This window comes from Dromiciops gliroides, chromosome 2, assembly GCF_019393635.1.
Source record: "Dromiciops gliroides isolate mDroGli1 chromosome 2, mDroGli1.pri, whole genome shotgun sequence".
NCBI lineage: Eukaryota > Metazoa > Chordata > Mammalia > Microbiotheria > Microbiotheriidae > Dromiciops > Dromiciops gliroides.
The window spans coordinates 540,905,254-540,930,086 of record NC_057862.1 but is presented as its reverse complement, the minus strand read 5'-3'; the positions used below and the strand labels follow the sequence as shown (position 1 = coordinate 540,930,086).

Sequence of the window (24,833 nt, the reverse complement as noted above, 5' to 3'; positions counted from 1 at the left end):
TTTTTTTTTTTTTAAACATGAGGGTCTCTAACCCTAATAGTGCCAGATACTATGCTAGTTGCTGGGGGATACAAAGACAAATGACAGTACATATAGAGGTATATGCTAAAGAGACACAAAGGATTGGAAAAGGCAATAGCAACTGGGGGGAGGGGAGAATCAGGAAAAACTTTATGTAGCAGTTGGCATGTAATTTAGCAACTGATTGGCTATATTGAACGAGGAAGAGGAGAGGTTGAAAATGACTGAGGTTAAGAACCTTATTGGAAGAATAGTAGTTCCTTTTCCAGAAAAAGTTTTTTTTGGGGGGAAAGATAAGAGTTCTATTTTAGATGCTTTGAGTTGGAGATGGCTAAAGGACATCTACTTTATAATGTTCTGTAGGTAGCTGGGCTGTGAGACTGGAGCTCAGGAGCGAGATTAGGACTGGATATATAGCTCGGGAAAATAATTTTCATAGCGGCAAAGTGAGCCAAAAAGTGAGCCAAGAGAGAAAGTGTAGAGTGAGAAGCGAAGAGGCCTTAGGACAAAGCCTTGGGGGCATACCTACAGTTAGAGGGTATAGCATAATTATCTAATAAAAGAGAGTGAGAAGTAGTTAGAGAAGTAGGAGAACCAAAAGAAAGGAAAATCATATACACATGAAATCAAGTAGGATAGAATATTTAGGAGATGAAGTCTGTTACCAGGGTCAAATGAAAACTAAGGAAAAAGTTATTGTTCTGTGCAATGCTTATCAGGTGCTTAGCAGATTTGAAGATTATGCAAAGATAGGAAGGATCCTTAACCTGTATTAGATAGTAGAATTAAGGATTCAAAAAGATCTTCACCTGTTAGAATGTTGAACCAAATCTAATAATTAGAAATTTAATGAGATAAACATAGAGTCTTCCATTTGAACTCAAGTGGGTTCAAAAAAATCAGCTTTATAAGTCAAGAAGGGGGAGGACTGGTTAGATAGAAGTTCATCTGCAAATGAGCTTTTAGTCGGACTGCAAACTTAATATGATTTAACAGTGTGATACGGCAGCCAAGGAAACTAATGTTTCCTTCCAGGGATAAGGATATGATTATCCTGCTACATGCTGCCTTAGAATGCATCTGGAACACTGAGTTCAGTTTCATGTACCACATTATAGGAAGTGCATTGATAAGCAGGATTGGGTCCAAAGGAGAGCAACCAGTATGATGAGTGACATATGAGGTTTGGTTAAAGGAGCAGTGAAAGTTTAGCCTGAATATGAGAAGATTTGGTGGGGACCTGAAAGCTACATTTAAGTATTTGTAGGTGGTGCAGTAGATAAAGCACTAGTCCTGAAGTTGGGAGGACCTAAATTCAAATCTCACCTGAGACACTTTCTAGTTGTGTGTCCCTGGGCAAGTCACTTAACTCCAATTGTCTTTAACACCTGGGCCATCTCCAGTTGTCCTGATAACATATCTTACCACTAGACCCAGATGGCTCCAGAGGAGAAAGTGAGGCTGGTGACTTTCCACAGTCCTTCCTCACTTAAATCCAATTCAGTGTAAGTCATGACATCTCTCATGGTCCTCTTCAAAAATGAAGGACAAACAGCAAGGATTGTTATGTGGAAGGGGGAATTTGTCTTGTTCTCTTTTGCCCTAAAGCAGAGGTGTCAAAGAGCTGCAGCCCGAGGCCCATTGCTGCCCACAACACTCTGAAACCAGGTGTTTTCCCCAAACACATTAAAATTTAAATGAAAAATATTTAACAAAAACATAAGAATACAATGGAACATAGATAATTTAGACAAATAATATTAGATTAGATGGTTAATGTTAATTGATTTTCTAATCCATTATGCCTCCTATTTGAATTTGATACCACTGACAGGCTAAACTAGGGAATAAAAGAGATAGAAGTTGAAAAGCCTTAAATGTAGGTTTTATATAAGGAAAAAGTTCCTAATAGTCAAATTATAAATCAAATTGGCATGGATTGTTTTGGGAGGCAGTGAGTTTCTCTTCATTGGACGTCTTAAAAAAATAGCTACTAGCCTAGTAGCCCAGCGGTGGGAGGAGGAGCGTCGAGGCCCAGCAGCCCTGCTTGAGAAGAAGCGGCCGAGGCCTTTTCCCTCCGACCCCAGACCCTAGTCACTCCCACCGGTGCTCGCCTGTGTGTGGAGAGAGGGAGCTGATCCACACTTGCAGCCAAGATGCCCAAGAGGAAGGTCAACTTTGCAGAAGGGGAAGTAAAGGAGGAGCCCAAGAGGAGATCTGCCAGATTGTCAGCTAAACCAGTCCTTACAAAGGTTGAACCCAAGCCCAAAAAGACAGCAGGGAAGGATAAATCTGAGGACAAAAAAGTTCACACAAAAGGGAAAAAAGGAGCAAAAGGAAAACAAACTGAAGCTACTAACCAAGAAGAAAATAAAGATGAATTGCCTGCAGAAAATGGAGAAACTAAAAATGAAGAGGTTCCAGTCTCTGATTCAGCAGGAGAAAAAGAAACCAAATCTGAATAACATCTTATAACCAAGTCTTTTAACAATTGTTCCTGTTACCTCCCTTCTTGTACAATTCAGAGGAATATTTTTATCAACGATTTTGTAAATGCCAGTTTTTTAGTAGTTCTAGAAACACAATTTTTAAGGAGGCAATCCCACCTCATCACATTAATTTTTTAAAACATTTAGATAAGTGTGAGCCAATCTAAAGTGGCTTTATTTAGAGTCCTATTTAAAGAGGTAAAATTGTGTGCTGGTTGTCAGTTGGTTTTTATTTGTTTGTTTTAATACAACCATAAATTAATAGAATGTTGGTTAGGAAGATGTTGCATTCTTGTGCATAGGATGAACATTCCATAGACAGTTTTTACATTATATTAAATGAAGCATAAATAACAATTTGGAGTTGTGACCATGAATTTTAAAGTTCTTATTTTAATTAATCTGTATCCATCTTGTCTTTCAGTTTCCTAAATAAATTGTTTCCTAAATAAAACTGCCCCCTGATGTTGGATCTCCCTTTCAAAATTGTGTGCTATGTGTGACATTGTCATCTTTGGTAGTGGTGGTACAATTTTTTTTCCAGTAATTTTGTGAATGTGCTATAAAAGACTGGAAAATGTGTATAATGAGTATAGTTTTCTCAAATATAGAATTAGTATAATTTTGCTTTGTAAAAGACATAATACCTTATCCATATTCAGGATGCTGGTATTTGATAACCTCTTTTTAGGGAGAGTTGCCTCCAAATTTAAAATAAGAAAGTCACTGGAATAACAGTTTAGAAAAGAATTACAACTACATAATTTTTAGACTTTTCTAGCATTTTTTAAATGTACAATTTATTCATAGTGTCTATGTACTGATGACCAAATGAACTAATAAAATCTTGATTATAAAAGAAAAAAAATAGCTACTAGTCATGCTTGCAAAAGTGGAATGTTCTTCAGGTATGGCTTGGAATAGATGGTCACTGAGACCTCTTCCAACTCTTGAAATGCTGCGAAATTCTATGAATTCTTGTTTCCCTCACCACATACTGGTTGCTATTTTCCATAGGATTTAGCTCTTGGCTCCCATTTTGAGGCCTTAAAAAATGGAATTTTATTGGAAACTTCTAAAGCCTATTTGAGCCTTATAATTGACCTTGGATTGCCACCAGCAATGGAAATGTGGTGGTCGTATGTACTTCTTCCAGTCTCACTGAATAGAACCTTGAGGTTAACCGAGCTTGGAAATCATCCATTAGCAAATAGTAGAGGTAAGACAGAGAGTGTGTAGGGGGTCTCATAGTGAAGGACGAATTAAGGGAGAAGAACGTGGTGGGAATGAGAGTAGTCCACAAAACTGACTCTGGAATTTTCTTCCTCTACTATTTCTATCCAAACCTAATGTGGGATGGAATTAGGGTCAAATTGATTGTGAGTTGTCCCAAAAGAATTATAAGACTCAGTGACTCAGTTTCCCAAGTTTTATTGCAATACTGTGGGTGATCACAGGGAGAGAACCAGAAAAGTGGAAAGGTATCTCTCAAATAATGAAAGAAAAGACAGTTATATTTATAGTATGGATAAATTGATTATCAGTCTCATTATAATAATCTCCACCTCAGGGAAGTACCGGGGAGGGCCTATCCTAATTTAGAGTTCCTGGGGTCCCAAGTCAACCCCTGAGGGGGGTACCTTTTTTTGTGGAGGTGTGTTTTTGGGGTTTATATGTCATAAGGTGAATCTGGGGACAAATTTGGCCTTTTCTGCACATGTTTCTTTCTGGTTCTCATGCTTAATTTCAAAACATCTTCATTTATCATTTATTTATAGTCTACATTTCTATAGCCTGTCATTTTATCATTGTTATATGACCTGATCCTTTATGTTCCTTTTATGGGTACTGATTACTGTAGGTACACAAGAAGCTAGGCCCTGACTTATATTAATGAAGAAGTTATCCATTAACTGGGGTCTGAATTCCTTTTAGAGCTAATATCTGAATTAGAGCTTGGATCTTAGGTTTTTCTGTTAACCCTTTTTTGCCTCCTACGTCAATCCTAGGCAATAAAAAAAAATGACCATTTGCATTTTATAATTTTTCATCGTTTAAAGAACACTTTTTGCATAGTAATGTTATGGGCCTGGGTACCTCATTTGAATGGACCAGGTTACCTCAGAGGTTTTCTGGGGTAAATCAAAGAACCTTCTCCTTGAGAAACTAAACTAAAGGATAGACACACCTAAAGAGATAAGTGGCACTGGATCAGTACAGAGTTAGCTCCAGGACCACCACCCTTCATTCCAGTCTCCCCCACCCCTCCAGGAGATAAGATTAGGTGTGACTGCTGTCCTTGTGGCATTAGGAGGACAGAGATGGCTTGAGAGCTGCCCTTCACCCAACTTCCCCAGCCACCACCAGTGGGGGATAGTCCTCCCCCAATAAGGGAACTTTCCACAGTCAGATGATCACTCCCATAGTCCTCTATAAAGTATTTCCCTGTTTACTGCTTGGGGAGATAGGTATCTCAGAGAGCCACGCCTCTGTGCCATGCCTTCTCCACATGAGAAGTCTAAGGATTTCTCTCCTGGTTTCCTTTCCCTAGCCCCTAAATAAACTATTATTTTATTCTAATTGGATGTGTGTGCAAGAAGGTGTAATTCTTTAAAGATGAATTCCTAAGGCCCCCATCCCAAACCCCCATCTATTTCCCCCATAACAGTAGGGTGATGCAAATGTTGTTATCCCCACTTTATGGATGAACAAACAGGCTCAGAAAGATGAAATGACTTGCCTCTAGTCCCATAGATGTTAAATATAAGAGCAGAGACTTTAACCAAGGTGCTCTGACCCAGTCCAGTGACCTTTTCAGATACTATTGTGTTTCTCACTGAGTTGAAGGATGGCAGGAGAAAGCAGAAACAAATTTGCTAAAAGCCAGGCTTTTCTTTTTTCTTTTTTCTGGTCGGGCAATGAGGGTTAAGTGACTTGCTCAGGGTCACACACCTAGTAAGTGTCAAGTGTCTGAGAGTGGATTTGAACTCAGGTCCTCATGAATCCAGGGCCAGTGCTCTATCCACTGTGGCTCATGTACAATATTTTAAAGATACTCAGTTTAAGCTAAATTGTGATGGGAACAAAACACTTGAGAAACAATAAAAACAAAAAAGAATTTCCCTCACCCTAGCTGAGAAAATAAGACCAATGCACAATAGGTAGAAAACAAGAGTCTAAAGAAGATGGATGAATTAAAATGCAGATAGGTGGCAAAATGAATAGGACAATGAAGATCTGAGTTAAAATTTTACTTCAGGCACTAGATATGTGACCTTGGGCAAGTCACTTAACCCTCTTGTGCCAAAGTTTACTCACCTGTGAAATGGGGATAATAATAGCATCTGCCTCCTATAAATGTTGTGAGAGTAAAATGAGATAATATTTATAAGGCACTATACAGGGCCTTCCAAAGGTCTTGGTGGAGTTTTAAGCTACATAATATTTTAAGATATCATAAAAAGTTTCTTTAAAAAGACTCAAGGGGCGGCTAGGTGGCGCAGTGGATAGAGCACCGGCCCTGGAGTCAGGAGTACCTGAGTTCAAATCCGGCCTCAGACACTTAACACTTACTAGCTGTGTGACCCTGGGCAAGTCACTTAACCCCAATTGCCTCACTTAAAAAAAAAAAGACTCAAGATATCTTAAAGATTAAAAGATGAAAGCTTTAAGATATTTATCTATTTATTTTGTTTTTTAGATTTTTTTAGTTTTCAACATTCATTTTTGTAGGAGTCTGAGTTCCAGATTTTTCTCCCTCTCTCTCCCCTCTCCTCAAGATAGCAAACAATTTGATATAGGTTATATATGTACAATCACATTAAACATATTTCCATGTTAGTCATGTTGTGAAAGAAGAATAAAAATAAAAGAGAAAAACCACAAGAAAGAAAGAAAAACAAGAAATCAAGTGAAAATAGTAGGTGTCAATCTGAATTCAGATTCCATGATTCTTTTTTCTGGATGTGGAGAACATTTTCCATCTTGAGTCTTTTGGAATTGCCTTGGATCATTGTATTGTTGAGAAGAACTAAGTCTATCACAGTTGATCATCATACAATGTTGCTGTTACTGTGTACAATGTTCTCCTAGTTCTGCTCACTTCACTCAGTATCAGTTCATGTAAGTCTTTCCAGGTTTTTTGGAAATATGTCTACTCACCATTTCTTATAGCACAATAGTATTCCATCACACTCATATATAACTTATTCAGCCATTCCAAAATTGATGGGTATCCCTTCAATTTCCAGTTCTTTGCCACAACAAAAAAAAAGCTATAAATATTTTTTTGTACATATGGCTCCTTTTCCTTTTTTTATCATCTCTTTGGGATATAGACCTAATAGTATCATAATAGTGGTATTGCTGGGTCAAAGGGTATGCATAGTTTTATAACCTTTTGGGCATGGTTCCAAATTGCCTTCCAGAATGGTTGGACCAGTTCACAACTCTACCAATAATGCATTAGTATTCCAATTTCCTCACATCTTCTCCAACATTTATCATTTCCCTTTTTTGTCATATTAGTCATTTAGCTAGGTGTCATGTGGTACCTCAGAGTAGTTTTAATTTGCATTTCTCTAATCAGTAGTGATTGAGAACATTTTTTCATATGGCTGTAGATAGCTTTAATTTCTTCATCTGAAAACTGCCTATTCATATCCTTTGACCAATTCTCAATTCAGTTCTCTATATATTTTAGAAATGAAGCATTTATCAGAAACACAGGCTGTAAGAATTGTTTCTTAGCTTTCTTTCTAATATTGGCTGCATTGGTTTTGTTTGTGCAAAACCTTTCTAATTTAATATAATCAAAATGATCCATTTTGTATTCCATAATGTTCTCTTTTTTGGTTATAGATTCTTCCTCTCTCCATAGATCTGACAGGTGATATTCCTTCCTCTCCTAAATTGTCTATGGTATCACCCTTTCTGTCTAAATCATGTACCCATTTTAAGATGTTGGTTTATGCCTAGCTTCTGCCATACTATTTTCCAATTTTCCCAGCAGTTTTTGTAAAATAGTGAGTTCTTACCCTAGAAGCTGGAGTTTTGGGGTTCATCAAACAGTAGATTACTAGTCATTTACTACTGTGTCTTGTGTGCCTCACCTATTCCACTGATACACCACTCTATTTCTTAGCCAGTACCAAATAGGTTGTTGTTGTTGTTTTTGGCAGGGCAGTGAGGGTTAAGTGACTTGCCCAGGGTCACACAGCTAGTAAGTGTCAAGTGTTTGAGGCTGGATTTAAACTCAGGTCCTCCTGAATCCAGGGTCAGTACTTTATCCACTGTGCCACCTAGCTGCCCCCACTACCAAATAGTTTTGATGATTGCTGCTTTATAATATAGTTTTAGACCAGGTACAGCTAGGCCACCTTCCTTTGCTTTTTTTTTCATTCATTCTCTTGCTATTTTTCAGATTTTTGTTCTTCCAGATGAATTTTGATATTTTTTCTAGCTCTATAAAATTTTTTTTGGTAATTTGATTGGTATGGTACTGAATAAACAAATTAATTTAGGTAGAATTATCATATTTATTATATTAGCCCATCCTACCCATGAGCAATTGATATTTTTTTCCAATTGTTTAGATCTGATTTTATTTGTGTGAAAAGTGTTTTGTAATTGTGTTCACATAGTTCCTGGGTTTGTCTTGGCAGGTAGATTCCCAAGAATTTTATATTGTTTATAGTTAGTTTAAATGGAATTCTCTTTCTTTCTCTTGCTGCTGGGCTTTGTTGGTCATATATAGAAATGCTGAGATTTATGTGGGTTTATTTTATATCCTGCAACTTTGCTAAAGTTGTTAATTATTTCAAGTAGTTTTTTAGTTGATTCTCTAGGATTCTCTAAATATACCACCGTATTATCTACAAAGAGTGATAGTTTTGTTTCTTCCTTGCCTATTTTAATTCCTTCAATTTCTTTTTCTTCTCTTACTGCTAAAGCTAACATTTCTAGTACAATATTGAATAATAGTGGTGATAATGGACATCCATGTTTCACTCCTGATTTTATTGGGAATGCTTCTAACTTATTCCCATTACATATAAAGCTTGCTGATTGTTTCAGATAGATAGTACTTATCGTTTTAAGGAAAGCTCCATTTATTCTTATGAACTCTAGTGCTTTTTTTTTTTTTCTGGGCAATTGGGGTTAAGTGACTTGCCCGGGGTCACACAGCTAGTAAGTGTCAAGTGTCTGAGGTCAGATTTGAACTCAGGTCCTCCTGAATCCAGGGCTGGTGCTCTATCCACTGTGCCACCTAGCTGCCCCTACTCTAGTATTTTTAATAGGAATGGGTGCTGTATTTTGTCAAAAGCTTTCATTGCATTTATTGAGATAATCATATGATTTTTGTTAGTTTTGTTATTGATGTGGCTGATTATGTTGATAGTTTTCCTAATATTGAACCAGCTCTGCATTCCTGATATAAATCCCACCTGGTCACAGTATATTATCTTGGTAATAAATTGTTGTAATCTCTTTGCTAATATTTTATTTAAAGTTTTTGTATTGATATTCATTAGGTAAATTTGTCTATAATTTTCTTTGTCTGTTTTGGCTTTTTCTGGTTTAGGTATCAGTACCATATTTGTTTCATAAAAAGAATTTTATAGGACTCTTTTACCTATTTTTCCAAATAGTTTATATAGTATTAGAATTAACTGTTCTTTAAATGTTTGGTAGAATTCACTTGTAAATTTATCTTATCCTGGAGATTTTTTCTTAGGGAGTTCATTGATAGCTTGTTCAAGTGCTTTTTCTAAAATGGGCTTATTTAAGGATTTTATTTCCTCTTCTGTTAATCTGGGAAATTTATATTTGTAAATATTCATCCATTTAATTTAGATTATCAAATTTGTTGTCATACGCTTGGGCAAAATTGCTCCTAATTATTTCTTCAATTTCCTCTTCATTGGTAGTAAATTTACCCTTTTCATTTTTAATACTGGTAATTTGGTTTTCTTTTTTTTTTCTTCAGGCTGTTTTAGACTTTTTTTTTTTTATTTTGGGCAGGGCAATGAGCATTAAGTGACTTGCCCAGGGTCACACAGCTAGTCAAGTGTCTGAGGTCAGATTTGAACTCAGGTCCTCCTGAATTCGGGGCTGGTACTTTATCCACTGCATCATCTAGCTGCTCCTCTTCTTTTTTTTAATCAAATTAATCAAAGGTTTATATATATTTTGTTGGTTTTTTTATAAAGCCAACTCGTAGTTTTATTTATTAATTCAATAGCTTTCTTACTTTCAATTTTATTAATCTCTCCTTTGATTTTAAAATTTCTAATTTGGTATTTAGTTGGGGATTTTTAATTTGTTCATTTTCTAGATTTCTTAGTTGCATGCCCAATTCATTGTTCCCCTTTTCTCTATTTATTCATGTAAAAGGATTTATAGTTATATTTATTATTTTCCCCCTAAGAACTGCTTTGACTGCATCCCATAAGTTTTGGTATGTTGTCTCATTATTGTCATTCTCTTTGATGAAATTATTGATTGTTTCTATAATTTATTGTTTGAAGTCATTCTTTAGGATGAGATTATTTAGTTTCCAATTAATTTTTAGTCTATCTTTTCATGGTCCTTTATTATACATAATTTTTATTGCATCATGTTCTGAAAATGATGCATTTACTATTTCTGCCTTCCTGCATTTGAAGATTTAAGATATGTTAAGAAGATTTAATGCCTTAAAAATTCACCAAGACTTTTAGAATATTGGGATACCCTGTACAACTGCTAATTATTATTATAATAAATTAAATTTTAAAAATTCCAATTCCATGTAAGAATAATTTTTAACATTTATTTTTCAAAAAATTTTGAGTCCCAAATTCTCTTTCCTTCACTTCCCTCGGAGTGAAGGAAACCAACCAATTTAGTATAGATTATACTTGTATAGTCATGTAAAACATATTTCCATACTGGCTATGTTGCAAAAAGACCGCCAAAAACACAGACCAAAAAAAAAGATTAAGAAAAATGAACAAAGAAAAAAAGTTTAATTCAATCTGTTTTGTTTTGGGGTGAGGCAATTGGGATTAAGTGACTTGCCTAGGGTCACACAGCTAGTAAGTGTTAAGTGTCTGAGGCCGGATTTGAACTCAGGTCCTCCTGACTTTAGGGCTGGTGCTCTATCCACTGTGCCACCTAGCTGCCTCTTCAATCTGTATTTAGACTTCATGAGTTCTTTCTCTGGAGGTGGGTAGCATTTGTCATCTTAATGCCTTCATAATTGTCTTAGATCATTGTATTTCTGAGAATAGCTAAGTCATTCACAGTTGATAATTATACAATATTGCTATTGCTATGTACAATATTCTCCTGGTTCTGTTCACTTTACTTTGCATGAGTTCATGTAAGTCTTTCCAGGTTTTTCTGAAACGATACTGCTCATCATTTCTTTTTTTTCTTTTTTTGGTGGGGCAATGAGGGTTAAGTGACTTTCCCAGGGTCACACAGCTAGTAAGTGTTAAGTGTCTGAGGCCGGATTTGAACTCAGGTACTCCTGACTCTAGGGCTGGTGCTCTATCCACTTCGCCACCTAGCTGCCCTGAGCTCATCATTTCTTATAGCACAATAGTATTCCATCGCAATCATATACTGTAACTTTTCATCCATTCCCTAGTTGATGGGCATCCTCTCAGCTTCCAATTGTTTGACATCACAAAAAGTTGGCTAGCTATTATTATTAAAAGGCCCTCTGTGGCTTCTGCTGGAAACACACACACACACACACACACACACACACACACACACAAAATAAAACCATCTTGGACTTTTCCCTTTCCATTTGAACCCAGAGAATTTCCTTCTGGAAGCAAGGAGAAGTGGAAGTGAGTCAAGAGACCTTGAACAGAAGAGATGACTCAGAGGGCTAGAGAGCCAGAGAAGTGAAAAGCTAGGGGGAGAAGGTATGGTGCTTAGTACCAGGCATCACTGTCACTATTCTGACCAGAGCTGAGCTCCCACTTCTAGTCCTGGTTGCTTCACTGAGGGAATTCTGTCCTCTAGGCTAGGGTTCCTTAAGCTTTTTTTCTTTTCATCATGGATCCCTTTGGCAATCTGGTGAAGTCTGTGTCCCCCTTCTCAGAATTATACTTTTAAATGCATAAAACAAAAGGCTGCTAAGTGGTGCAGTGGACAGAGCAGAAAGATCTGAGTTCAAATGCAGCCTCAGACACTTACAAGTTGTATGACCCTGGGCAAATCACTTTGTGCCTCAGTTTCCTCAATTGCAAAATGGGAAATTATTAATAATTATTAATAATTAGCACCTTCCTTCCAGGTGTGATGAAATAATGAGATTTAGCAGATACTCAAAGACCCACCTGGAGATTAATCTAGACTGATTGAATCAAGTGAGAGTGATTAACTGCTGATTAAGCCTACTTCAAGTTAACTGGATTGTAATCACACCTTGAGAACACCTTCAGAACCAATGGTTTGGATGATGCCAACCAATCAGCTTGAAGCAGTGTGTAAGGACTGCCTCTGTTCCAGAACTATAAAACGCTTCTACAGTCAGCTTGCTGGACAATTCTTGATTAAAGCAGGCTCCTGAAGGAGGGCTTGAGGAAGAACCCAACCAGGCTGGAACTCTGCGAGATAGGCTTTTTCTTAACTTTCTGAACACCTGTATGCTTTAATAAATGTTTAATGCCCAAAGACTGGTGCTGGTGGAAGCTTCTAATTTAAGGCGACCACAATTTATTATTTTTATTCTTTATTATTTTTTTTGTGAGGCAGTTGGGGTTAAGTGACTTGCCCAGGGTCACACAGCTAGTAAGTGTTAAGTGTCTGAGGCTGGATTTGACCTTAGGTCCTCCTGACTCCAGGGTCAGTGTTCTATCCACTGCGCCACCTAGCTGCCCCAGGTGACCACAATTTAGATTTTAAACATCACACAGGGTTGTTGTGAGGATCAAATGAGATAATATTTGGAATGTACTTAGCACAATGCCTGGATCATAGTAGGGGCCTGGCACATTTACTAGATGCTTATTTCCTTTCTAAATATATATATATATATATATATATATATATATATATATATAGGATTACAAAAGGAAACCAATTATACAGAAATAAAGGTGTAATTATTTTTCCTATGTAAGTGCAGGGACAACCCCCTGAAATCTATCCATAGATCCCTTGAAGGTCTGTGATCTCTAGGTTAAGAAGTGCTTCTTGTCTCCAGTCATATATTATGGACAAGGCAATGCATAAAATATATTGGACTAGGGCAGTGTCCTTGAGTCATTTAATTTTTCTGCCTGTGGGTTTCATTATCTGTATGGGGCTAATAATGTTCCTTCTGTTTACTTTGGATGGTTATTGTGAGGTGGTTGTTGTTATTCAGTTGTGCTTGACTCTTCGGGACCCCATATGGGATTTTCTTGGCAAAGATACTGGAGTGGTTTGCCATTTCCTTCTGCAGCCAATTTTACAGATGAGGAAACTGAGGCAAACAGGGTAAAATGACTTGTTTGGGGGTCACACAGCTAGTAAGTGTCTGAGGCCCTATTTGAACTCAGGAAGATGAGTCTTCCTGATTCCCAGCCCAGTGCTCTAGGCAAAAAGTTTAAAAAACTATACAAATATATGATTTTTTTTTTAAAAGTCCCTTTCAATCAGAGAATCCCCAGTATGGGTTCTCTCATTCTTTGGCCTTGGGAGGGAAAGTTATTTTTTTCCATTTATGAAGAGGTAAGATTAGAATGTGACCTGGGAACTCATCACTAACAGCCAGTTCCTGTGACTTTGTGTTTCCCCTTCCTTCCTTCCTTCCTTCCTTCCTTCCTTCCTTCCTTCCTTCCTTCCTTCCTTCCTTCCTTCCTTCCTTCCTTCCTTCCTTCCTTCCTTCCTTCCTTCCTTCCTTCCTTCCTTCCTTCCTTCCTTCCTTCCTTCCTTCCTTCCTTCCTTCCTTCCTTCCTTCCTTTCTTCCTTTCTTCCTTTCTTTCTTTCTTTCTTTCTTTCTTTCTTTCTTTCTTTCTTTCTTTCTTTCTTTCTTTCTTTCTTTCTTTCTTTCTTTCTTTCTTTCTTTCTTTCTTTTTCCTGTGGGGCTATGAGGGTCGAGTGCCTTGCCCAGGGTCACACAAATAGTGTCAAGTGTCTGAGGCTGGATTTGAACTCCAGTCCTCTTGAATCCAGGGCTGGTGTTTTATCCACTGCCCACCTAGCTGCCCCCAGTTCCTATGACTCTGAAGGGGGTGATGTCCCACTGATGCAGGGGCACATGACACCTGGGCGAAGTTGTCATCTCCAACAGCAGCATGGGCCTGTCTGTTGGGCACTTCCTGGAAAGGGTTAGGAGGAGGACAGCTCATTGTCCTCCCAGTCCCCTACAGCCATATGGAAGACACCTCTCTAGGTGGGGAGGGCATCTGGAATTCCAGGGTCATCTGGGCTCCTGGCGGCTCTCCATTCAGGAATTTGATAAACTCAGACGCCCCCCTGTGGTTCTGAATGGAATAGTTTTAGCTGACTGACGAGGGGAGAGGCAATGATAGGAGAGCAAGGAAAATTCTGTGTGTGTGTGTGTGTGTGTGTGTGTGTGTGTGTGTGCGCGCGCGCGCGCGCGCGCACGCATTTGAGTAGTGCTTATGGAAATGCTGGTTTATGTTTTCTTATCAATAAACTGAAGGATTTGAACGAGAGAATCTCCAGTGTCTTTCCAGCTCCGATGTGTTATGGTTCTTATGTACTGGAATTCTTTGACTGGTCTCCGTCACTGGGTCTGGAGTCAGATAACCAGAATTCAAATTCAGCTTCAGATGCTTATTAGCTCTGTGACCTAGGGCAAGTCACTTAACCTCTGTCTGCCTCAGTTTCCTCAACTGCAGAATGGGTATAAAAATAGCACCTATCTTCCAAGCTTGTTGTGATAATATTCATAAAGGACTTTGCAAACCTTAAAGTGATTTATAAAAGCTAGTTATTATCGTGACTACTATTATTGCTGTTGCTATTATTATTATAATTTAGTGACCTTTCTATTCTTGATCTGAGGGCACATGCTAAGGAATGGGAAAGAACTTAAAACTTGTCACATGAGATCCATCCTCCTTGGGTTACTTAAGAGTTGGAAGTGGGGAGGGAATAGAAAGAAAACATTCTCACAATTCTAGACCAAAATTTGATACTCTGACCCACTTCTAGATATAGTTTACCCACAATAGCATTCATAATTTCCTTTGGTCTTGGAATGCTGCATACTCATGGGTGGAATTGCTTTGGGGTAATGGCCTAACCACCCTCAAACAACCACTATAATTTTGTTTTTCTTTTGTTTTCACATTTTTTCACATTTTTTTTGGGTGAGGCAATTGGGGTTGTGACTTGTCCAGGGTCACACAGCTAGTAAGTGTTAAGTGTCTGAGGCTGGATTTGAACTCAGGTCCTCTTGAATCCAGGGCCGGTGCTCTATCCACTGCGCCACCTAGCTGCCCTCTCATTTTTCTTTTGTACAAGTAAATCCCATTTGCAGGAGAGGGTCTGAGAGCCAAAGGGCTTTGTCTGACTCACTGGAGAAAACTATTCTAGGAAGACTTGCTGGATTGGCAGTTTGACTTCTAGTTTCATCACTTGCTACTTTTGTAACAATAGGCAAGGCAGGTCTCTTTATGCCTCAGTCTTTTCTCCTGCAAAATGAAGGGGGTGGGATGGGATGATATATAAAGACCCTTCTCTTTCTAATGCCTATGATCTTATATCTCACTTCCAGAGTAACCTGCAGCTGTTAGCTCTTTCCAAGATTCCCATATCATGGGCCCATACAGGTTCTTTCCAAAGGCCACTGGGTCTCAGTTTGAATATTCCCTTAAAAATCTGAATAGAATCTGGGTTCTGTTCAGGAAGATGGGGGCTTGTGTAATGTTCTGGGAAAGAGCCATAATTTCAACTGTCACCTACTTTTCCTTCCCTTCTTCCCCACCCACATTTTATCTTAATCCTCCACCCCTTCCCCTATGCCCCCAACTCTCTGGGTAGCATATAAAAGTGATTTTCTCTAGCATAGATACTGTCCTAAGGGAATTTCTACTGGTTAAAGGGTAGTTCATCTGTGCTTATAAGTGAATGAGGTAAGAAGTTAAGTCCCTTCTACTGGTGTTCAGTGTGAATGTCTGTCTTTGTAGGGGGGTTTGTGTATGTATGTGTGTGTGTATATACATATTCCCAATATGTACACAGAAATAAATATATAATATAATTATATTTTACATATTCATTTACTGTTATATATTATTATATTCACATATCTTTTATATATTCATATCATCTTGTCTTGGGTAAAAATAATTTAAATTACTTAAAAAAACCCCTAGATAGGGCAGCTAGGTGGCCCAGTGGATAAAGCACCGGCCCTGGATTCAGGAGGACCTGAGTTCAAATCCGGCCTTGGACACTTGACACTTACTAGCTGTGTGACCCTGGGCAAGTCACTTAACCCCAATTGCCCCACAAAACAACAACAACAACAACAACAACAAAAATTCCCTAGATAACTGTATTTTTATATGGAAGGGTTGGGTCTGTGCAGGTGGGCCTGTGTGTGCATTTGTGGGTAAGTCTGGGTTCAAGTCCTGACTGTCAGGGGGTAGCTATGTGGCATAGTGGATAAAGCACTGGCCCTGGAGTCAGGAGGACCCGAGTTCAAATTCGGCCTTAGACACAACACTTACTAGCTGTGTGACCCTGGGCAAGTCACTTAACCCTCATTGCCCCACAAAACCCCCCCAAAACAAAAAAAACCAAATCCTGATTGTCCCTTGTGACAGAAGTGACAAGTCAATTTCCATCTCTGAGTCTGTTTCCTCACTGATATATTGGGTAGATTACATTAAATGTTCTCTCAGGCCCCTTCTAAAACTCTAGGACTATTACTTGATGTTACTTCAGGCAAGCTATTTCTTATCTCTGGGCTTCAGTTTCCTCTTCTGCAAAATGGTATGGGAGATTCTCTAAGTTCCCTTGCAGACCAACATTCTATGGTTTTATCTGGGAAGGTTTGAGTATGTGTGTTTTTCTAGACTGTTTTCATTGCTGAAATTGACTCTTGGGTCCCCTTGTTTCTACAAGTCAGCCCCTGTGTGTCTGTACGACGGCACACTAGGGAGTCTGCATCCGTCCCCTGGTTTCTGTGTAGGTTTGAGTCTCTGGGTGTCTGTCTCTTTATCCCAAACGATGTATGAGCTGGGGCTTAGTACAGCTGAATCTTCTTTCATGCTCTTTTTCTTTCTAAGCTGAGAATACAGGAAGCTAAAGTGTGAAACCCAAGTCATCGAAAATACCACACGGTCTGTCGTCATCAAGATAGACCAGTGAAGGGCCGGGGACTCCTGGCAGAGAGGAAACAAATTCGAGAGAAAAGGGGGAACCAGAAGGAGAGACAAGAAAGGATTATAATAAAAGAATTAAGCAGGGGGCAGGGACATCGCAATGGTCGAGAGATGGGTGAGGTGATAGTAAAGCAAGGCTTCCTGTACTTTCAGCAGCAGCAGACTTTTGGGAAGGTAAGAAGGCTTCTGGGAGTGCTTAGGACAGAGGGCCTCTACAGAGGAGCCTCCCAGGGTGCTCCAGACTCCATGTGAACATCAGGGGGATCCCGAGTTTACTATCCCCAGGGCTCTCTGTAGACAGCTCCTCGTGTCTAGAGTGAAGTTTCTTGGGAAATGGTCACCCTCCTCTCCCAAGTCCTCTGCCCCAGTTTGTTTTCTTTGCTGTGGTGTAAGTGTGCCTACTGCCCTATGGAAGAGAAAGGGGACAAATTCAAGTGTTTATTGTTCTCTTTGTAGTTTCTCCTACTGCAGGAGGGAGGGTGGGAGATCAGCAGCCTCCAGGTGATTGGGACGGTGGGGTGGGGAACAGTTTCTCTCAACACCCCAAATAGCCTTGCTTGGGGGCAATTTCAGTCTTTGGCGCTTCACTATCCCGACCCTCCTATCATGCCTAGATGACCAGAAGTTCCTTTTTCAACGATTATTGGGCCCAGGGGAAGTTGAGGGAAGTTCCCTGGACCTAGATCCTTTTGTAAAGAAGGCTACCGAGGACTGGAGGGTAACTCTAGGCTCTCCTTTCCTCATTCCTCCACTGGAGTTTGGGACCTGAACGGCTCTGTAGCTCAATTTGATTTTTGCCTTGGTTCTGGTATCTGTCTCTGAGCCATGATCTATCTATCTGTGTGGGCTTGCTTTCAATTTGTGTCTGAATATTTTTCCATTTGACTACCTTCCTCAATTTTGGGCTTCCTCAAGCTGACTTAGCCTCCCTTCGTTGGTCTTGGTCTCAATCAGCTAATCTCTATGTGTGTCTAATTATCACAATCTCTGTCATTCTATCTCTTTAATTGGTGACGGTGGTGGCGGCAGCTGCTGTGGGGTTGGTTCTTTCTTACTGCCTCTGCCTCTTTTTGAAAATTGCCCTCCAGTCTTAGTCATAGTGCCGCTGTCTCTGGCCTGCTTCCATGGTTCTGTTTGCCCGTGAGTCAGTGTGACTGTCTCTCCGGGTGTCCTACCTCACCTCTCTATCTTTGTCTCACCCTAACCTCAGAAGTGGCGGCGATTCTGGGCTGTGTTGTATGGAGAGTCCAGCTGTTCCTTGGCCCGGCTGGAGCTTCAGGAGGGCACTGAGAAACCCCGCCGGGGGGAGGCTGCTCGGCGAGTCATCCGACTCAGTGACTGTCTGCGGGCAGCTGAGGCTGGAGCTGAGGCTGGCAGCCCTAAGGATACTAGTCCCTTCCTCTTGGAGACCACTGAGCGCTTATGTCTTTTGGCTGCCCCCACCCTTGAGCGCAGTGAATGGCTCCAAGCCATTTGCCACCTGGCTTTTCCGGTGAGGAGCCTAGAGGTTGGATTCTGAATGGGTTGGGGTAGGAGCTACTGGAGGGGGCTTGCTAGATATTTCCTGGTGGGGATGTCCCACCAAGTGACATTGGGGTTGAAAAGACACGACCAGGGTGCCCTGGGAGGTAGCAGAGTCAATTGGGAAAGAGATTAGTGGGCTAACTAGTATGGTAATGGGCAGGTTTGTTAGTTAGTGTGGAGAAATGGGCCTTACAGGTGCTCCCTGAACACAGGGAGGAGTAATTGGAGAATTCTGGGGATTGGGACTAGGGCGAAGTGTCTCTTAGTGGACTTTTGCCCCTTTTCTGCAGTTGCAGAGAACAGATCGGAGGGAGCCTGTAGGGCAGGAAGACTCGTCTTCAAAGCAGCATGACTTGCCATGCATGGAAGAGAATGTCTTGTATAGCAGTGCAGCCTCAGGTGAGAGAGAGCTGGCCAGATTCCCCCTGGATTAGTTAGGAGGGCTAGAATGCCCTCTGAGTGTGGGTGCTGCAAGGGTCAAAGAGGGGAGGGGAGTGGCAGGGCCCCATTCATGGCCCACTTGCTTCCTGCCTTGTGGTTCTCGAGCTTGGCCCTCTGCTTGGCCTCTCTCTCTCACCCCCCCCCCCCAATTTATCTTTAGCTCACAATCACATCCGGGTATGGGACAGAGGAGGGGTGGGGGTGGGGACCAGAAGCTTGGATAGCAAGATGAGTCCAAGGTACTGTCTCTTCACCATGGCCCAGTCCCTTCTCACTTGGCTCTGCTAGTTTCAGGGTGGTGGGAATATCAAGATGCCCAGTTGAAGGTGGCAGGCTCATTCCGAAACCTTCATTTTCCTCATTTGTTTTTTTGGATTGTTCATATCCCTGAAGTATCTGATGGTAGACAGAGTCCTCTTTCTTCTCCCTTATCCCCAACTCACACACTCTTTCTCATCCGATAAATGAGGGAAACTGGAAGTGGAGAAAGAGGTCAGAGTGCAGACCCCTCCCCCACCTTGTCCATTGCAATCTTTTCCCAGGTAAGCCCTGGCTTGTATCTATAATGAGTAGGAAGACAGCCATTCTAGAGGCTAGGACAAAGGTTTCACTTGCAGCTGGGCCCCTATGGATGGGAGTTGGAAGACTTTAAACCACTGGGGGTTCTGGCAGAGGCAGCAGATGCAGGAAGGATGTGGGCTTGAAGCTTGGGGTGGATGTGGCTGGGGCTTGATACCTGCTGGGGTGGATGTATCATGTTGAAAAGAGGGACTCTTCTGGAAGATTTGGGGAGTGTGGAATCATTCAGAGAGATTCCTCTTTCAGGACAGTCGGGGGAAGACTATTGCTCTAAGGACCTTCTGTGCCATTCAGAGCAAAGGGGACTTAGGCCAGTTTATCCCAAATATTCTCTTTTTTTTCATAAATTTTTTGAGACCTTTTGTTTTTACATCACCTTTATCTTTAGAAAGTAAGTATTATTGCTGGGTTTTGTTTTTACATCATCTGCATTTCACAATATATCTTTCCCCTTCTTAGGGACTCCTCCCTTATAACAATGAATAAATGGAGAAATTAACAAACAAACAAATAAAGTGACTCAGCAAAACTAACCAACACATCAACAGAATCAGATATTACATATAGTTTTCCATACCCACGGTCCCCTTCCTCTGCACCTCCGTCATATCTCTTCTCTGGGGCTAAGCATGATTCGTGTGACTTTGCAGCATTCCTACAATGGCCTTTTCCCCCTCCATAGTGACCTCAAAGAAGGATTTTGTCGTGACTGTAAGACCCACAGAAGCAAGTGAGCGGTGTCAGCTTCAGGGGTCTTATAAACTTCGGGCAGGAGAGAGTGCCCTAGAGCTTCGGAGTGGTCCTGAACCAGGCACTATATTGTATATTTGGCCCTATAGATTTCTTCGACGATTTGGGAGGGATAAGGTAATAATAGAAGGCTCTCTCTCTCTCTCTCTCTCTCTCTCTCTCTCTCTCTTTCTCTGCATTCATGAAGGGGGATGGGACATGATGAGAAAGTGTTGGGGAAGAGGGAAATGGTGATTGAGGGTTAGAAAAAATATAACAGGAGAATTAGAGAAATGGGAGGGATGGGCAAGGATGTGAGGGAAATCAGAATGAATGGAGAAGAAAAAAAAGGGAGGGCAATAAAGGGTCAGGTAGGGGAGTGAGGAGAGTAGAATGAATAAGAAAGAATAGGAATGTGGAAGTGAAGTAACAGATAAAGGATACCAGGAAAGGAGTTTGAGGAAGTGAAAGTGACAGGGAGAAAAGGTAGGCTTGATAGAGAAGGTAAAGGGAGAGAGAATTGGGAAGAAGGAATTCTTTCCGGGGCAGCTAGGTGGTGCAGTGGATAGAGCACTGGCCCTGGATTCAGGAGGACCTGAGTTCAAATCTGGCCTTGGACACTTGACACTTACTAGCTGTGTGACCCTGGGCAAGTCACTTAACCGTCATTGCCCTGTCCCCCCCTCCCCCCACCTACCGTCTCCCAAAAGAAGAAAGTCTTTGGCTATCAGAAGAATGGATATTCAGAGAAGGAGGAATAAATCTTTGGGGCATGGGCAGAGCTGTAACTGGTAATTTTTGTTCAGGGACAGCTACTACAAACCACTTGGGGCAAGCAGCATCCTCAGTTCAGGATGGGACCAGGAAAGAGATCTCAGACCTGTATGTGAGGCCATTTGTAGGCAAGGTTGCAAAGTGGGTGAGGGCAGAGCTCATCCTGATCCATCTGGCAGCCTTCTCTCTCTTTTTTTGTTTTTTTCTTTTTTTTAGTGAGGCAATGGGGGTTAAGTGATTTGTCCAGGGTCACACAGCTACTAAGTGTCAAGTGTCTGAGGCCAGATTTGAACTCAGGTTCTCCTGAATCCAGGGCCGGTGCTTTATCCACTGCACCACCTAGCTGCCCCTGGCCTTCTCTTTTAATAAGCTATTTTATTCTTGCTAACCATGTCCTAAACTCTGCTGCTTCTACACTGCTCGAAATTTCTACCCCCAAGCTGGAAAAAATGCCTCATCCAATTTACCCTAGTTACTGCTTTGGGCATGCAAAACAAAAGGAGGACAACTTTGATAGGGAGATGGCAATGGAGGACTGGAGAGTGAGGCCAATAACATCCCTCTTTTTCACCTCAACATCTAGGTCACATTTTCCTTTGAGGCTGGACGACGCTGTGTCTCAGGAGAAGGGAACTTTGAGTTTGAAACCCGTAAGGGCAATGAGATCTTTATGGCTCTGGAGGATGCTATTTCTGCTCAGAAAAACTCTGCCTCTTTTGGAACCTCTGCTCAACCAACTGTAGCATCGTCATCCTTACCACTACTTGAAAGCCCATATTCCCGGCCTCATGACTCCCTTGCCCCACCATCCCCAACCATTCCTCCTTCTTCCCGTTATCCCAGATCCCCAGAGGGTGAGTATGCTATACCCTTTGATTCAGTGGCCAGGTCCCTGTTGGGGAATAGCCCAAGGGAAGCACTGCCCACCCCTCCCCAGCCCCCAGCGGACCCACTCTACGACTGCATTGAGGAGCAGTTGCCACATCATCATGATCACATCTATGATGAGCCGGAGGGAGTGGCTGCCTTATCTCTGTATGACAGCCCCCAGGAACCCCAGGGTGAGGCCTGGAGGACACAGGCCACAGCTGATGATGGTTCCACACGACCCTATCAAGGTAGACTGGGTGACTTCTTGGGGGCTACCCTGGCTGGCTGGTCTGAGGGAGCTGAGTATGACAATGTGGTCCTCAGAAAGAGTCCTAAGTGATGGCAAAGATGGAGAATTCAATGAAGTTCAGCCCTCAGGATGGTCATGGGCCTTGATTATGGTAGCAGCAGTAACCCTGGTGGGGGGATGGGAAAGGGGAGGAAGGGATTGAATTAGCTTTTTCTCTCCCAATCTTCTCTCGGGGTTCCTCCCTGCCACACAAAGACCCTCCTCCCATTTTAGGAGTAGAGAAAATTCCTCTTTAGGCTCTTTCCACCCAGTGTTTGCAGGATGAGTCAATATCCTGAAGCAAGAAGGGTGACATGGGAAGAGCCACACCCAGTCACCCTCCTCCTCCTCCTCCTCCTCTTCCTCTTTCCTCCCCCCAGGAACTGTTACCCTAAAGCAGAACTCTTCCTTCCCTTATCTCTTAGTTTGTACCCACTTCCTGCAAGCTAAGGGGACCCTCTTGCATTGTAAAAGTCTTACAGGCAACCCCTTTCTTGACACAGAGGAAGATGGCTACAGTTTTCTGTGATTCTTGGACGTTTCTCTGGTATTAAAAGCCATCTCTGAAATGTCTATGTGTGGCATGAGTACTGTGGGGAAGGTAAGGGGTTCTGTCAAGGCAAGTATTTTCTGCTGAGAGCTCCCTCTCTCATCGAAGTTCATCCTAGGATAGGAAGCATGGTAAGTACTGACTTTGGCATCAGAGGACCTAGGTTCAAATTCTGTCTCTGATGCTTCCTACTGTGTATGTAACCTTGGTCAAATCATTTAAGCTTCTTGGGCCTTGGTTTCCTCAAAAGTAAAATGAGGTAGTTAGATTAGATGGCTTCTACTGTCCCTTCTAGCTCTAGCTCATATGATCATATGATACCTCAAGTCTTCCCTGAATTATTTTGCTTCCAAAGAGTCCACAGGGTTCTAGGGTTCTAGAAGGTCACAAAATTGAAACAATAGGAAAGGGTCTAAATGTTCCTGTCACTCTGCAAACATCAGAGTTGGTCCTAGGCAAAATATTGTATAGTGTAGGTTTTTGTTTGTTTGTTTGGTTTTTTTTGTGGGGCAATGAGAGTTAAGTGACTTGCCCAGGATCACACAGCTAGTAAGTGTGTAAAGTGTCTGAGGCTGCATTTGAACTCAGGTCCTACTGAATCCAGGGCTGGTGCTTTATCCACTGTGTCACCTAGTTGCCCCTGTTTTTTTTTTTTTTAACCCTTTTTATATCATGGTCCCTTTTGGGCAGTCTGGTGGGCAGTCATATTTTTAATTAATTAAAGGAAATGGTAAATTTCAGTTAGAGGTTAGTAAAAAGAAATACATTTTTTTCTCATCCAAATTCATGAACTCCCTGACATTGATCCAGCATCTTTGGATGCCAAGTTAAGAATGCATGGTGCAGTAGAAAGAATATAGGATTGGGACTTAGGAGATCTGGGTTCTGGTTCTGTATCTGTTGCTACCTTGATGTATGAACTTTGATTAGCCTCTTCCCATCTCCAGGTCTCAGTTTCCTCATCTGAAAAAAATTAGGGGTGTTGGATAATATTATCTGTAAGATCTCTTCCAACTGTAACATACTGTGATTCTTTCTAATGCTATGAAAATATTTAAATCATTAGGTTCTTTCTCTGAGGGACAGTAGCTTTTTTTTTTTTTTTTTTTTTAGTGAGGCAATTGGGGTTAAGTGACTTGCCCAGGGTCACACAGCTAGTAAGTGTTAAGTGTCTGAGGCTGGATTTGAACTCAGGTACTCCTGAATCCAGGGCCAGTGCTCTATCCACTGTGCCACCTAGCTGCCCCTGGGACAGTAGCATTTTAATTCTCAAGTCTAAATGTGGAGTAATTGCTGTTAGAGGAATTTCAGATATTAGCTCAACAGGTAAGGATTTATGACTTTCTCCAGATCCCTGCAACATATCACTAGGCAACTGTTTATTTTGCCTATGCATAAGCCAATGCTGTCTGACACTCCAGGTCTAGTGCAGTATGTCACCTTTCTGCTTACACATATGTCACCTTTGTAGATCCTTATCACCTCTCCCTTAGATGATCTCCACAAGCTTCTAACTGGTCTCCCTGAAGTCTCTCTCTTCCACTCAGCTGCCAAAATGATCTCCCTAAAGTACAGGTCAGATCATGCCACCTTCTGCTCCAATTCAATAAACTCCAGTGGCTCCCTATTACCTCTGAAAAAATATATATTCTTCTGCCTCTGAAAGCTCTTCACAACCTCGTCCCTTCCTATCTTTTGGGTTTTTGTACACATTATTCCCCTTCATGCATTCTCTCATCTAACCATACCAGTCTACTTGCTGTTCCTCACATAAGATGCTCCGTTTCCCATGTCTGTCCCTTTCACTGGCTGTCTCCCTGCCCGCCCCCCTCCCTCCCTCCAGAATGCTTCCCCTTCTCACCTTTGGCTCCTTCAAGATTCACCTCAAGCAATAGCTCCTGCTGAAAGCTTTCTGGTCTCCCCATTGACAGTTCCCTCCTCTCAAAGGTATTTCTTAGGTATCCTGTATAAATCTATTTATGTACATGTTGTCTTTCCCATTAGAATCTAAGTTTCTTGAGGGCAGGGACTATTTTGCCTTTTTTCCCTTTGTATCTCCAGTGTTTGGCACAGTATCTGGTACCTAGTAAGCATTTACTTGTTGATTAATTGATGGGAAGCAGGTGGGTTTGTGCTTTGTCATGTCCCTTTGCCCCAAGTATGGGATCCTTTCTTATTTTCCTGGGTTCTTCCTTCTGGGTTCCAGTTGAAGATGTCGT

The 24,833-nt window shown here is 41.2% G+C and overlaps 2 protein-coding genes across 3 annotated transcripts; both read left to right on the top strand.

Annotated features, from left to right (window-relative positions):
* Positions 1–2,167: 2,167 nt before the first annotated feature.
* LOC122739757 (non-histone chromosomal protein HMG-14-like) lies at positions 2,168–2,488 on the top strand. The gene has a single exon (XM_043981434.1). The coding sequence runs from the start codon at positions 2,178–2,180 to the stop codon at positions 2,484–2,486; it is 309 nt and encodes a 102-aa protein (XP_043837369.1). The 5' UTR covers positions 2,168–2,177; the 3' UTR covers positions 2,487–2,488.
* A 14,370-nt stretch (positions 2,489–16,858) lies between these two features.
* On the top strand, positions 16,859–22,616 carry DOK2 (docking protein 2). Of its 2 annotated transcripts, XM_043981430.1 has the most exons (5): positions 16,859–17,032; positions 18,069–18,350; positions 18,673–18,781; positions 20,085–20,269; positions 21,489–22,616. In XM_043981430.1, exons 1-5 carry the CDS (start codon positions 16,970–16,972, stop codon positions 22,113–22,115), a joined length of 1,266 nt encoding a protein of 421 aa, XP_043837365.1. In that variant the 5' UTR covers positions 16,859–16,969; the 3' UTR covers positions 22,116–22,616. The 2 variants fall into 2 exon arrangements, with proteins under 2 accessions (XP_043837365.1, XP_043837366.1); XM_043981431.1 differs by lacking the exons at positions 16,859–17,032; positions 18,673–18,781 and having other exon boundaries at positions 18,178–18,350.
* Positions 22,617–24,833: the final 2,217 nt, after the last annotated feature.